At 44.6% G+C, this 12,220-nt stretch overlaps 2 protein-coding genes across 7 annotated transcripts in view; one reads left to right on the top strand and one right to left on the bottom strand.

The window, feature by feature from the left end:
* Nucleotides 1-426: 426 nt before the first annotated feature.
* pfn4 (profilin family member 4) lies at nucleotides 427-2,957 on the top strand. 2 transcript variants are annotated; one of them, XM_017720321.2, is made up of 4 exons: nucleotides 427-636; nucleotides 723-881; nucleotides 972-1,077; nucleotides 2,361-2,957. In XM_017720321.2, the coding sequence occupies exons 1-4, from the start codon at nucleotides 520-522 to the stop codon at nucleotides 2,387-2,389; spliced, it is 411 nt and encodes a 136-aa protein (XP_017575810.1). In that variant the 5' UTR covers nucleotides 427-519; the 3' UTR covers nucleotides 2,390-2,957. The 2 variants fall into 2 exon arrangements, with proteins under 2 accessions (XP_017575810.1, XP_017575811.1); XM_017720322.2 differs by lacking the exon at nucleotides 972-1,077.
* Nucleotides 2,595-12,220, bottom strand: part of lpin1 (lipin 1) — a 43,691-nt gene continuing 34,065 nt past the window's right edge. For all 5 annotated transcript variants that reach the window (XM_017720314.2, XM_037541929.1, XM_037541930.1 and 2 more), the window contains 7 exons: nucleotides 11,954-12,092; nucleotides 10,329-10,477; nucleotides 9,979-10,065; nucleotides 9,701-9,853; nucleotides 9,495-9,609; nucleotides 7,225-7,328; nucleotides 2,595-5,692 (listed from right to left, as the gene is read on the bottom strand). In XM_017720314.2, the coding sequence (XP_017575803.1) occupies nucleotides 5,533-5,692; nucleotides 7,225-7,328; nucleotides 9,495-9,609; nucleotides 9,701-9,853; nucleotides 9,979-10,065; nucleotides 10,329-10,477; nucleotides 11,954-12,092 (907 nt within the window). In that variant the 3' untranslated portion in view covers nucleotides 2,595-5,532. The remainder of the gene's footprint in view (nucleotides 5,693-7,224; nucleotides 7,329-9,494; nucleotides 9,610-9,700; nucleotides 9,854-9,978; nucleotides 10,066-10,328; nucleotides 10,478-11,953; nucleotides 12,093-12,220) is intronic.

The following is a 12,220-nucleotide window of genomic DNA, read 5'->3' on the forward strand; positions in this document are numbered from 1 at the left end:
AACTTGTATTAATTCCTTAAAGAAGAATTTCAGTGATGGTGACCGAACCAGCATCTGAACCGATGAATGCCTATAAAAGCTACGGTCACTAAATGCTGGACAGTTTTAAATGCGTTCGTGGTTCGGTTACAGATTCCCCTCCTGCTGATCTGCCCTGGTTCAGCTGCTCGCCCGGCCTGGTTTCCCCCTGATTACTGCTAGGATCTTCAACATCGGCCGGGTTTTTGTGTTTATGTATGTAAATGTATATGAACCCTAACTTGGGCAGTCTTTCAGATCAGCACCACTGTAAAGATCTGAGCCCGTAATGCTTCGTTTAATATCAGACTCATTATGCAGATAATTATGCAAAATGGGCGGAGCTGCCCATTAACTGAACGTCCACAGGTAGAGCGAAGGGGGCGGGCTCTCCTGCAGCAGGTCGGTTGCTAAGGACGCTCAGTGGGGTGGTAGCCGACGGAGGAGGCTCAGGCTCGGGTTCGGGTTCAGGTTCGGGTTCGGGTTTAGCGCGGAGGAGAAATGAACCCGTTCCAGAATTTGATCGTCGACTGTCTCATTAACACGAAGCACGTCGAGAGCGCCGCTGTGCTCGTAGCTCATAGCGGCAGCGTAGCGGCGGCATCGCCGGGACTGCGGGTAAGTCTGATGCTAACAGGGCGGTCAGCCACTGTCCGTCTCCGAGCTGCTCGTTTCGGACCGAGTCTTTCCTGCGTCTGTACCAGGTCCGTCCTCGGGACGCGCAGGCGCTCACAGGTGCCTTCAGGCGTCTGGCTGCAGTGCGAGAGCGCGGCTTGGAGAGGGGTCTGTCCGGGAGCTTCAGCTTCCAGGAGGAGGGGTTCGGCTGTGTCCGAGCGGACAGGATCTCCATCTACTGTAAGCGCGTAAGTGAACCTGCTGTTCCCTGAAGTTCCGCCGCAGAGTAAACGGTTCAGTAAAGCCGAGTGACGAAGCTCCTCCGCCCTGTCGCGCAGGGAGGCCGCGGCCTGCTGCTGGTCAGAACCGGCCTCTTCATCATAGCAGCCACTTACAGCGAAGACATGCTGCCCGGCGTCTGCGTGGAAGCCGTGGAGGCGCTGGGTGAGGCACAAACCTCTACTTCCTCGTGTAAATGTGCTGTAAAGGCGCCTGATGGGACGTCACACGTCTCTGTGGCTGAAGGAGAAAAGTTCTGCTGGAGCAGGATTTTATTGTTGGAGTCTTTCTATTGGTCCATTCATCATGACGTTTTATCAGATTTTCGACGTCATTCTTTAAAAAAGCAAAACAACAAAAATAAAGGTAAATTTTGTTCCCATGGCGAGAAAATTTGAAAAGGACATAAAGTACAAAAGTACAATAAACGACATTCTGAAAGGATTATTTCAGCAGAAATACCGCCTGTCAGTGCGTAAAGCGCTTTTCACCATTCAGAACATCACAAGCTGGTTTTTCTAAGTTTGACCAGCAGGTTCACTTCAGATCTGCTCATTTACGCTGTAAATAAAACTGAGCGCTGACTTCTGCCCCTCTGCCCATCAGCCCATCAGCCTGCCATCCCCTCAGCCCATCATCCCCTCAGCCCGTCAGCCCGCCATCCCCTCAGCCCGCCATCCCCTCAGCCCATCATCCCCTCAGCCCATCAGCCCCTCAGCCCATCATCCCCTCAGCCCATCAGCCTGCCATCCCCTCAGCCCGTCAGCCCATCATCCCCTCAGCCCGTCAGCCCTTCAGCCCCTCAGCCCGTCAGCCCCTCAGCCCATCAGCCCCTCAGCCCATCAGCCCGCCATCCCCTCAGCCCGCCATCCCCTCAGCCCATCAGCCCATCATCCCCTCAGCCCGTCAGCCCGCCAGCCCCTCAGCCCGTCAGCCCCTCAGCCCATCAGCCCGCCAGCCCTTCAGCCCCTCAGCCCATCAGCCCGCCATCCCCTCAGCCCGCCATCCCCTCAGCCCGCCATCCCCTCAGCCCATCATCCCCTCAGCCCATCAGCCCATCATCCCCTCAGCCCCTCAGCCCGCCATCCCCTCAGCCCATCATCCCCTCAGCCCATCAGCCCGCCATCCCCTCAGCCCGCCATCCCCTCAGCCCGCCATCCCCTCAGCCCATCATCCCCTCAGCCCATCAGCCCATCATCCCCTCAGCCCGTCAGCCCGCCAGCCCCTCAGCCCGTCAGCCCCTCAGCCCATCAGCCCATCAGCTCACACCTTCACTGCACGGAGTTTCACTAAACAACCATGTTGGTCAGTCCTTTACTGACCATGTCCAGGTTAGTGGAGCATCGTGTGAGGTTAGTTACGACTGACCAGATCGGTATATTGGGCAGGGCTGTTTGAGGTGACTGTCTGGATCAGGAATTAATCAGGTTTTTTCTTTCCTTTTCCAGCTGAATATCTGCGGCAGAAGGGGAAATGAAACCCAACACCATGGAAATGGTTCAAATAAGCATCATATTAGAAGCAAGTGGGTAGAAAAAAAGTGCCCGAAAGGGCTAAAAGTAAACAAAGCCTGACTAAATTAGACTAAACTAGACTAAACTACACAAATGTAAGATGTCATCGTGCACAGTTTGGCTGACTGATGTCTGTGAGTGAGAAAGACAGAAGAACTTGGTTCTGGATTCTTGTAATTGTGAGAGTTTATTAAACAGGTCCAGATGTGCATCATAAGTTTGATCTGAGAGACCGGACCAACACATTAACCCAGCGTAGGCCATGAAATCTTTCACAGAAAGAAAATCCCAATCCACAGAGACAGAAAGACCAGGTTCTGGCCCAGGATCTCACTAACCCCTAATAAACCAGTCAGATTAGCTTTTACACAATGCAAGTCCAGGTAACCAGAGTTCAGTGATGACCCAGCGGTTCTGCTCAGGGTTCTACTCAGGGTTCTGCTCAGGGTTCCTAGACCAAAGAAAACGCTCTTGCAGAGACACCAACAGTCACTCACAGTGTGATGGTTTGTAGTGGTTTACACTCAACATGATAAAAAAAAACAATGTTTTATCTTTTACTGAAAGAATTAAAGACTTTTCCCTGAAAAAAAAGAGGATCATTTGCATTTTTAACGTTGCTTTGATTAATACCACATTTTTCTAGGTCACTGGAACAACAGCTGCTTTCAAACAGTCAATCCAGGTTACTCATCTAAACATATGTGCTGATTGCTTTACATGCTAAAATAAAAGTTTAACTGAAGTATTTCTGCTCGTAAGCGTTTCACTGCAGTCGGAACAAAACCTCACATCTCCAAAATGGGAACACACACTTTTAATGTAAGTAGGTTCAATGGTTCAATGGGACCAGACGTACCAAGTCCTTTTGGGTCGTTTCTTTTAGCCCATTCACCATGAAATTTACTTACGATGTAAAGATCAATGGGCTTTCTCACATCATCTCAAAAACTGTTGAGATTTTCTTCTGACAGCAGTGATGCTGTAGTTTAGAGCAGCCTGTCAATAAAACATTTCCAGTGTTGCCAGATAACGCGGATTCCTGCCAAAAGCTGTGGATTTTGGTCAGATTGGGCTGGTTTGATATGGTCAGGTTGTAAAAGATATAGAACGTTAATAAATTGCGTTATTGAGCAATACGGCTGAAATGTGAGTAGACCTTTATCGTTTTCTAAATTTTGAGTGACATCATTATTTTTATTCACTCCTGTTGAGCGGAGGAAGTTGCCTGTAATTACCCAGTTCACTCAGCTTTACTGATAGTCCGGCTTTCATTTTTCTTTCATGCTTCTTTCAATTTATTATTTATTTACTTTTCTGATATAATCAGAATTGTGTGTGTTTTCTAAAGACAGGCAAAACATCATCAGTTAATATGACATCATCATTAGTTAATATATGGATTGAAATGCTGACCTTTAACAGTTTCCAATACGAAGTTTAATGCATTTTTTGGCTGGTAACCATTAAAGCAATCTGGCAACCCTGTAAACCATTCACACCCTCTATTTGTACATTCAACAATAAATACATCAGCTTTTAACATTTATCAGAAAAATAAATCACATTCTGCACACTGGACGTTTCTGAGCCATACAACATGCAGACTTCTCAAAAATAAATCTCTGATGATTTAGCTCATCTTTTTCATCTTAATCTATTATATATGTTTTAGTAATAGACATCAGCTTTTAAAACTGTTATTTAAAAAAATAAACTACCTTTATTTCTGTTAGCCTGAATTATCTGTACTGAGAAGCATTAACTTAGGGAAGCTTGGAGACCCTGAGTTCCTCCTATCACAGGTCTAAAGATCTACTGAGTTTGCTGACTAATCATTTGTACAATCTTAGGAAAAAACAACAAATATAAAGGAATGAACGTACGAATGAATGTAGCTTAAAAAGAAATACTTCTGAAAGGTATTTTGCTCTAAATCCAGCAAAAAGTTGCTAAGATTACGTCTTTCCTCATGTTTGTAACCGAGCGGGTGCAAAAGAGCTGCATAAAGAAATGAGCTGTTGTGATTTGACTGAATAACATACTTAGAGTATGTAAATCCTTTTAGTCCTGAGAGACTGACGGCTGCTGCCGTCACACCTTGTGTTTCTCTGCACTGTTTGACAGTAATATCTTTAAAACGCATTTTTCAGATTAATGAGTCTTTTTTTTCAAATAATCATTTTCTTATATGTACTCTGTAGTTTTAGTGTTGGTTTAAGAACAAATATGATTGCCATGGTGACCACACTGCATGGCCAAAAATATGTGGACACCTTACCATGATACTCATATAAGGCATTCTAAAACCATGAGCATTAATACGGAGTTGGTCTCCCTACATCAGCCTCCGCTGTTCTGGGAAGTTCTTCCCCAAGATTTCGGGGTGTGTCTGAGGTCAGACGCTGATGTTGGATGAGAAGGTCAGGGCACATTCACTATGCACATGCAGGAACAGGAAAGGTTCTTCCCCAAACTGTTTAGTATGTAATTGTCTAAAACGTCTTTGTGCTGTAGCATTAAAATCACCCTTCGCTGGAACTGAGGGGTCCAAACCCTGAAAACCAGTCCCAGATTATCACTCCTTCAACAAAAATTACAGTTGTCATTTAGCATTCTGGGACATGGTGCTCACCAAACCTGACGGCCAGATAGTGAAGCACGATTTATTACTTAAGAGAACACGTTTCCACTGCCCCAGAGTCCAGTGACGGCGCTTTACACAACTCCAGGTAACGCCTGGCATTACATGTAGTGCTCTCAGGCTCGTGTGCAGGTTCTCAGCCTTATACACCCATTTCCTGAAGCTTGTAACACACAGTTGCTCTCTTGCTGATGCGTCCAGGGACAGTTTAAACCTCTGTGGTGAGGATAGGTGATTTTTAGCGTGCTTCAGTGCTCAGCACCTCTAATCTGTGAGGATTTGCATTGTCTACCATTTTGTTGCTCAGCTGTTGCTGCTTCTAGACGCTTCATTTCACAGTAATAACACAAAGTTCTAGATCTACAGCAGATCAAGCAGCCAGGAAGTCTGGCGTGGCCTTGTCATGGCAGAGATGTGTTGTTGTTCAGACAGGGAAACTGAGCATGCTGTGTGCCGATTCCCTTAGCTGGTCTCCACAGTCTGATCTGGCCTGTCCAGCTCTGGCAGCTGCTCTCTCCAGTAGGTGAACTGGCTGTAGGTGTCTGAGCAGGGGAAGTCAGACGTATTGCCTCTGATCAGCAGAGGGAAGACATGATCAACCACCTCACACAGACGGCCGTACCTGTAGGAGGGGGACAGAAACAAACTTCAATATAGCCAGTGGTGCGATTAGGACATTGGGCCCTGCTGTAAAATGAATAGGGCCCATAAAAAACTCAGGGATGCATGAAGTTTGTATATCTGTATTTTACTTATATTTTCAAACTCTGTTTAAGTCAACACTTTCACACTGCATTTCCACTACAGTGAGCAGAACCACTTCCCTCAGCAGCGGTTGGCTTTGGCGCGTGTTGTTAAAACATGCAGACTGAAGTGCAAAGAGAGGAAGTCTTCGCAAAGTTATATGCCAGTCATGTAGAGCAAAAAAAGCTCATATTGTTATTAACTTTCATAAACCATCCGATGTAATAATGATGTTATCAACTGTTATCTTCTGCTCAGTGTGCGTTTCAGTGTTAAATCTGTGCCACAAATCAATAATCTGATTGATCCCCACTCATCTGCATTAACTTTGTCCAGAGCGAGACGATGTCCCTCAGTGGTTTGATGTGTTATATGTATGTATCTCGCCTCATTGTAGCTTGTGTTATGACTCATTCTGTTTAATGTGCAAATCACATGACTTCATTGTTCACATCAGTATACACTGCCTAATTTCAGTTTCCCACATCTGTTTAAAAAAAAATCAAATGATTAAAGTAAATAAATGAATCATAAAATTGTGTATGTAGTGATTTAAAGCCTCCAGTAGTTGCTCTACTGAATGTAGCTATAAAGATCACACTAGAAATCTCTTTCTCAGGAGTTCTAGTGTCTTAAATACAGCTTTTCCCAAAGTTCATACTTGTAGTTTGTGATTGTGCTCAAGTTCACACTTGCATGACATGTTTCTGAAGAGCACAGGTCCAGGTTAAGACTGTAAGTGTGTGGGTTCGTACAATAATGTTTTCAAAGAGGTTTACACACATTCGGCACAAACCTTTATCCAGTGACTTGTATCATCTTGTACATACAGGCAAATGTCATGGTGAAAGTCTTACCGGGGCAGAGAACCAAACCCCAGTCCACTGCATGGAGGGCATTACCCAACACACTACCCCAACTGCTAATCTGGCCTCTGAGATCTGGAAATCAGGGATTTTTCTCTCTGGTTCTTACAAACTCCTCCCCAGTTCAGTCTTAGACACTGGTTGCATTTTCTGCTTCTAATTATTCAATAATCCCCAACACACTTTAAGTGATGCTGAGGTCTGGACTCTTTCATTGGACAGTCCATTGTTCTGTGAACATCAGCAGCTTCTTTCTTTGATGAGTTCATACCTTAGTAGGACAGCTCGTTCTAGACATTCTTTCTGTGTTAATGTTCTTTCCTGATGTTTCCAAAATGCCGTTAGAATGTCACTGTGTTGAAGTGTGTTTTCTGTGCTCTTGTACATGTGAGACATGGCACATGTGGCCACTCACCAGTGAACATACTTACAAGTATAAGTATGAACTTTGAGGCACAGGATAGTAGTCACAGCACAAAAAGTTAGGGTTCACTGTCAGGGATTTTTGTGTGAACTCCTTTAGGGAGGTGTTGAAGGCACTTACGAGGATATGTTGGTCTTTGCATGTTCTTGGATGAGCTCTCCTTTAGGGTTTACAGTGAAGATGCGGTTCAGGGGCACTCCCACCTCCTTATATGAATACACATCCTGCAGAAAGGTTAACGTACTGTGTGAGTTAAAAAGAACCCTAATTAATTTGTGAATTTGCCCAAAATCTTGTGCCCAGGCTTTTTCATATTTCTCATTGTAAGTTCATCCTGTGTAAATAAAAATAATGCGTGGCCATGACTTAGTAAGATATAATCTTGTACCAGCAGGGCTCATTACAAATAAACTGTCTGATGCCTCAGACATTGTCTTACAAAACTTTTGAAAGAAGGTTTGTTCTGAAAACATGTATTTTTAAATGGTGGAAAGTGGAAAGGTCCATGCAGATAGAGGCAAAATAGTCTCCACTATTTTACACACATCGGCTTAACATATAAAGGGTTGTGTGTGTAAGTGTGCATGTGTGACTATGTGTGAGTGTGAGAGTGTGACAGTGTGTGTGATTGAGAGTGTGAGAGTGAGAGTGTCTGAGTGTGCATGTGTGAGTGAGAGTATGAGAGTAAGTGAGTGTGTGTGAGTGTGACTGTCAGTGTGTGCGTGTGCATGTGTGACTGTGTGTGTCAGTGTGACAGTGTGTATGTGAGAGAAAGTGTGAGTGTATGTGTGTGAGTGAGAGCATGTGAGTGTGACTGTCAGAGTGCAAGAGTGAGTGAGTGTGAGAGTGAATGAGAGTGTGCGTGAATTTGTGTGAGAGTGAATGTGTGTGAGAGTGAATGTGTGAGAGAGTGTGTGAGTGTAAGAGTGAGTGTAAGAATGAGTGAGAGTGAGTGTAAGAGTGAGTGTTTGTGTGTGAGTGAGTGAGTGTGAGAGTGAGTGAGTATGTGTGAGAGTGAGTGTAAGAGTGAGTGAGTGTGTGAGAGTGAGGGTGTGTGAGTGTGAGTGAGGGTGTGTGTGAGTGTGTGAGTGTGAGAGTGAGTGAGGGTGTTTGTGAGAGTGAGTGAGAGTGTGTGAGAGTGAGTGAGGGTGTGTGTGAGAGTGAGTGTAAGAGTGAGTGAGAGTGTGTGAGGGTGTCTGAGAGTGAGTGAGGGTGTGTGTGAGAGTGAGCGAGAGTGTGTGTGAGAGTAAGTGAGGGTGTGTGTGTGTGAGACTGAGAGTGTGTGTGTGTGTGTGTGTGTGTGTGTGTGTGTGTGTGTGTGTGTGTGTGTGTGTGTGTGTGTGACAGTGAGTGTAAGAGTGAGTGTGTGTGAGAGTGAGTGAGGGTGTGTGTGAGTGAGAGTGAGTGAGGGTGTGTGAGTGAGAGTGTGTGAGAGTGAGGGTGTGTGTGAGAGTGAGTGTGAGAGTGTGTGAGAGTGAGTGAGAGTGTGTGTGAGAGTGTGTGTGTGTGAGAGTGAGTGAGAGTGTGAGTGAGAGTGTGTGTGAGAGTGAGTGAGGGTGTGTGTGAGAGTGAGGGTGTGTGTGAGAGTGAGTGTGAGAGTGAGTGAGAGTGTGTGTGAGAGTGAGTGAGTGTGTGTGAGTGTGAGAGTGAGTGAGGGTGTTTGTGAGAGTGAGTGAGAGTGTGTGAGAGTGAGTGAGGGTGTGTGTGAGAGTGAGTGTAAGAGTGAGTGAGAGTGTGTGAGGGTGTCTGAGAGTGAGTGAGGGTGTGTGTGAGAGTGAATGTGAGAGTGAGCGAGAGTGTGTGTGAGAGAAAGTGAGGGTGTGTGTGTGTGACTGAGAGTGTGTGTGTGTGTGTGTGTGTGTGTGACAGTGAGTGTAAGAGTGAGTGTGTGTGAGAGTGAGTGAGGGTGTGTGTGAGTGAGAGTGTGTGAGTGTGTGTGAGAGTGAGTGAGGGTGTGTGAGTGAGAGTGTGTGAGAGTGAGGGTGTGTGTGAGAGTGTGTGAGAGTGAGTGAGAGTGTGTGTGAGAGTGTGTGTGTGTGAGAGTGTGAGTGAGAGTGAGTGTGAGAGTGAGTGAGAGTGTGTGAGAGTGAGTGAGAGTGTGTGTGTGAGAGTGAGTGAGAGTGTGTGTGAGTGAGTGTGTGTGAGAGTGAGTGAGGGTGTGTGTGAGAGTGTGTGTGAGAGTGAGTGTGAGAGTGAGTGAGAGTGTGTGAGAGTGAGTGTGAGAGTGAGTGTAAGAGTGAGTGAGGGTGTGTGTGCATCTGTGTTTGACTACACCATTATTTCACTGCCCAGCACAGACATTCCTGTTATATAACAATTATAACCTAATTAACCTAATAAGCCAATGAATCTAATCAAGGTTTGAGCAGGTTGTTCAGGCTGATACTTACAGTAGCTCTGTTTCCAAAGGCAGCATAGAAAGGCTCTGTGTTTGGATAGAAAAGGTTCTTAATGTCTGTCAGACACTCAGTTTTGAACTTCTCTGGCTTTTTCTCAATGACCTCCCTAAAACACAGAACGAACAAACAGATAAATGTGTTTCCAGCACCATTAGCACTGACACAGATATCAGCCTCGTCTCCCCACCCGTGTTCACCTGTGTAGGGCGGAGAACAGGCTGCTGGGACTGAGGAGAACAGGACCCTGAGGCAGCATGGTGCCTCTCTCGTTTACCCAGTGCAGGTAACCTCTCGTCATGCCAGCCATACCGATCGCCCGCGCAGAGCAATACATGAACTTATATCCGTTCCTGTGTATCAACACGGAAAACTATTAGATGAAGATGCTTGTAAGTGTGTGAAATAAAACAAGGTGAACAGTGGAGCGACTAAGAACTGCTGTTTCTGCTAAATCTGTAAGCCGTGTAAAACTCACTGGCTGACTTTGTGGTAGAGGCGGGCAATGCCCTGATGGGTCCAGTCTTTGCCCAGTGTTGGTAGAATGTGTCCAAGGGTGTCTGATCTATAGATGAGACAGAAAGTCATGTACGTGAAACCCTGAATTTTCACCACAACATTCCATGAACATTCCATGAAAACAAAATAAGTAGGATTAGTCAAGCCACTTTAATATGGTAAACGTGTAAGAAGTCAGCCACCATGGTAAGTGTGATCTTTTAAACACTGCAACCTGAACCAAGATCTTCTTTCCTCCTACCATTAACCACAGACTTCATATAAGTGTTTGTTAATAATGTATGGTGCGCACGTTCTGCTCAGGCTCACCTGGTGATGGTTCCGTCTATATCTGAAATCACAATTTTATCATCCCAGTTCCACAAATATATGGTTCCTTCACAGCGACAGGTACCCTGGTATTGAGTGGTAACACTAAAGACCACCTCATTGGGGCCCTCTTTTAAGTGCAGACTGGCCTGAGAACAGAATTTGTTTTGGTTAATTACTAATACACGTTAATAGCATCTCTAACTTTGCTTTTTTTTCAGACCGAGTACAAGTTTAAGTACTTTAAGCTGATACGGAAATCATAATGAGTAATCCACACAGAATGAAGTAGTTGTTAGTGTAAATGAGTGCAAAATGTACCTCAACAGGTAGAGCATTAAAATCTAGCTGTTTTAAATGCTGTGTATTAGTTAGCGGTAAAGTAGTGCTGCAGTGGAGAAAAGTTTTCTTCCAGGTTAGAAAAGTGCTTTTGTATAGCTGTAAGTAAAGTACATTTCATAGTTTTGATCCTATGTTCCTCATCAGTCTCTTTCAACTGTAGTTTCTGTAACACAGTGACAGCAGGAATCACAACCACTTTGTGTCTGTCTATTCTGTCAGCAGCACTGTGAGTGGACCCTCGTTCACTGCTAGCTTGAGTCACTTTATCGTTGCACGGCTGCGCTCACTAGGGATACGTCACATGGTATCAAGTGGTAACAGATCTGGCTATCAGTGCATTTCAAGAGTGAGAGCAGGAGTATAGAGCACAGTATCAGGTCGAGTTCTGCAGTCTAAGCAAATCATAAAATGCATTCTTAAAAACATGAAGTCTCTAAAGTACATTGATCTGGGAAAGTTGTTCAGATAAGTGTTTAATTTGTGCAAGATTATTGTGCATCTTCATTTTTAAGAAATGCAAAATTTTAGCTTCTACGTCTTGTTTCAGAAATCTAAATGGAAATAAAATGCTGGAAAATACATATACTGCGTTATTGGGGCACTAGAATAGAATTAGAGCTTAACATGTTACTTCAGTGCAGTATTTTGTAGCAAAGCAGTAACTTAGGCCTCATAAGTTTGGCAGAATTGACCATTTTATACCAAAATATATTATACAGTCATGAATATATCAACAAATTCTGACTGCTGATCTATAAGCTAATAAATACAGTAAAGCTAGCATTACTGTAACTCACCTGTCTTTGAACAAAATCATAAAAACGTTAATTTTATTGTTATTCAACAAAAAAAAAGGATGAGCCTAGTTTTTTTTACCTTTTCAGGAGAGAAAAGAGGCCAAATTGAGGAAAGTTGGATTAACAGCAAATTGAGGCTTTTTGCTTGTTGTCCTTCTCATATGAGGATGATGATGATACAAGGACAGTTACTGCAGTTGCACGGCTGCAATAAGATATTCAGCTTCCTGGCACTAACGTTAGCTATCTGCGTACCTTTCACTGGAAACCTCTTAAATCTATTTTTTTAGGGTGTTTACTTTCCATAATATCCTGGTAATATTCTGAAAATTGGGGGAATGTTGTTCCACTTGCAGACAGTTTATACTCATTCAGAATCGACTGCAGTTTTGAGCATTAAAACAAAGCAACTCATTATTAGAGGAAGCTGAGAAAGTATGTTTATGCACATGAACATCAACAGACAGATAATTCACAGGTGCTTACGAGCTGCTCCGAGGACAAGCGCAGGGTCTTCCTGTAGCAGACGTTACTGGGACTGAGGAGAGGCTCCTGCTGGCTGCATGTTGTTTTCTGGTTAGTAGCTCTGCTGTCTTCATCGCTCGAGGAGGATTCATCCTTTAACCTGTTACAAAATCCCAGCCAGCCCACAACAGAAGATCACAGACCACGCAGCGTGTCTAGTCATTAACCTATTACACATGACAAAGGTCTGAGTGCTCCGATTGTGTGAATCGGTAACAAGAACAAAAT

Source organism: Pygocentrus nattereri, chromosome 10 (assembly GCF_015220715.1).
Source record: "Pygocentrus nattereri isolate fPygNat1 chromosome 10, fPygNat1.pri, whole genome shotgun sequence".
NCBI classification, from domain to species: Eukaryota; Metazoa; Chordata; class Actinopteri; order Characiformes; family Serrasalmidae; genus Pygocentrus; species Pygocentrus nattereri.

Bases quoted from the DNA above. Each gene is read 5' to 3' on its own strand.
- pfn4 (XM_017720321.2), top strand. From the start codon at position 520: ATGAACCCGTTCCAGAATTTGATCGTCGACTGTCTCATTAACACGAAG. The intron at 882-971 runs GTAAGTGAACCT...CCTGTCGCGCAG, and splicing joins TCTCCATCTACTGTAAGCGC to GGAGGCCGCGGCCTGCTGCT. The intron at 1,078-2,360 runs GTGAGGCACAAA...TTCCTTTTCCAG, and splicing joins GGAAGCCGTGGAGGCGCTGG to CTGAATATCTGCGGCAGAAG.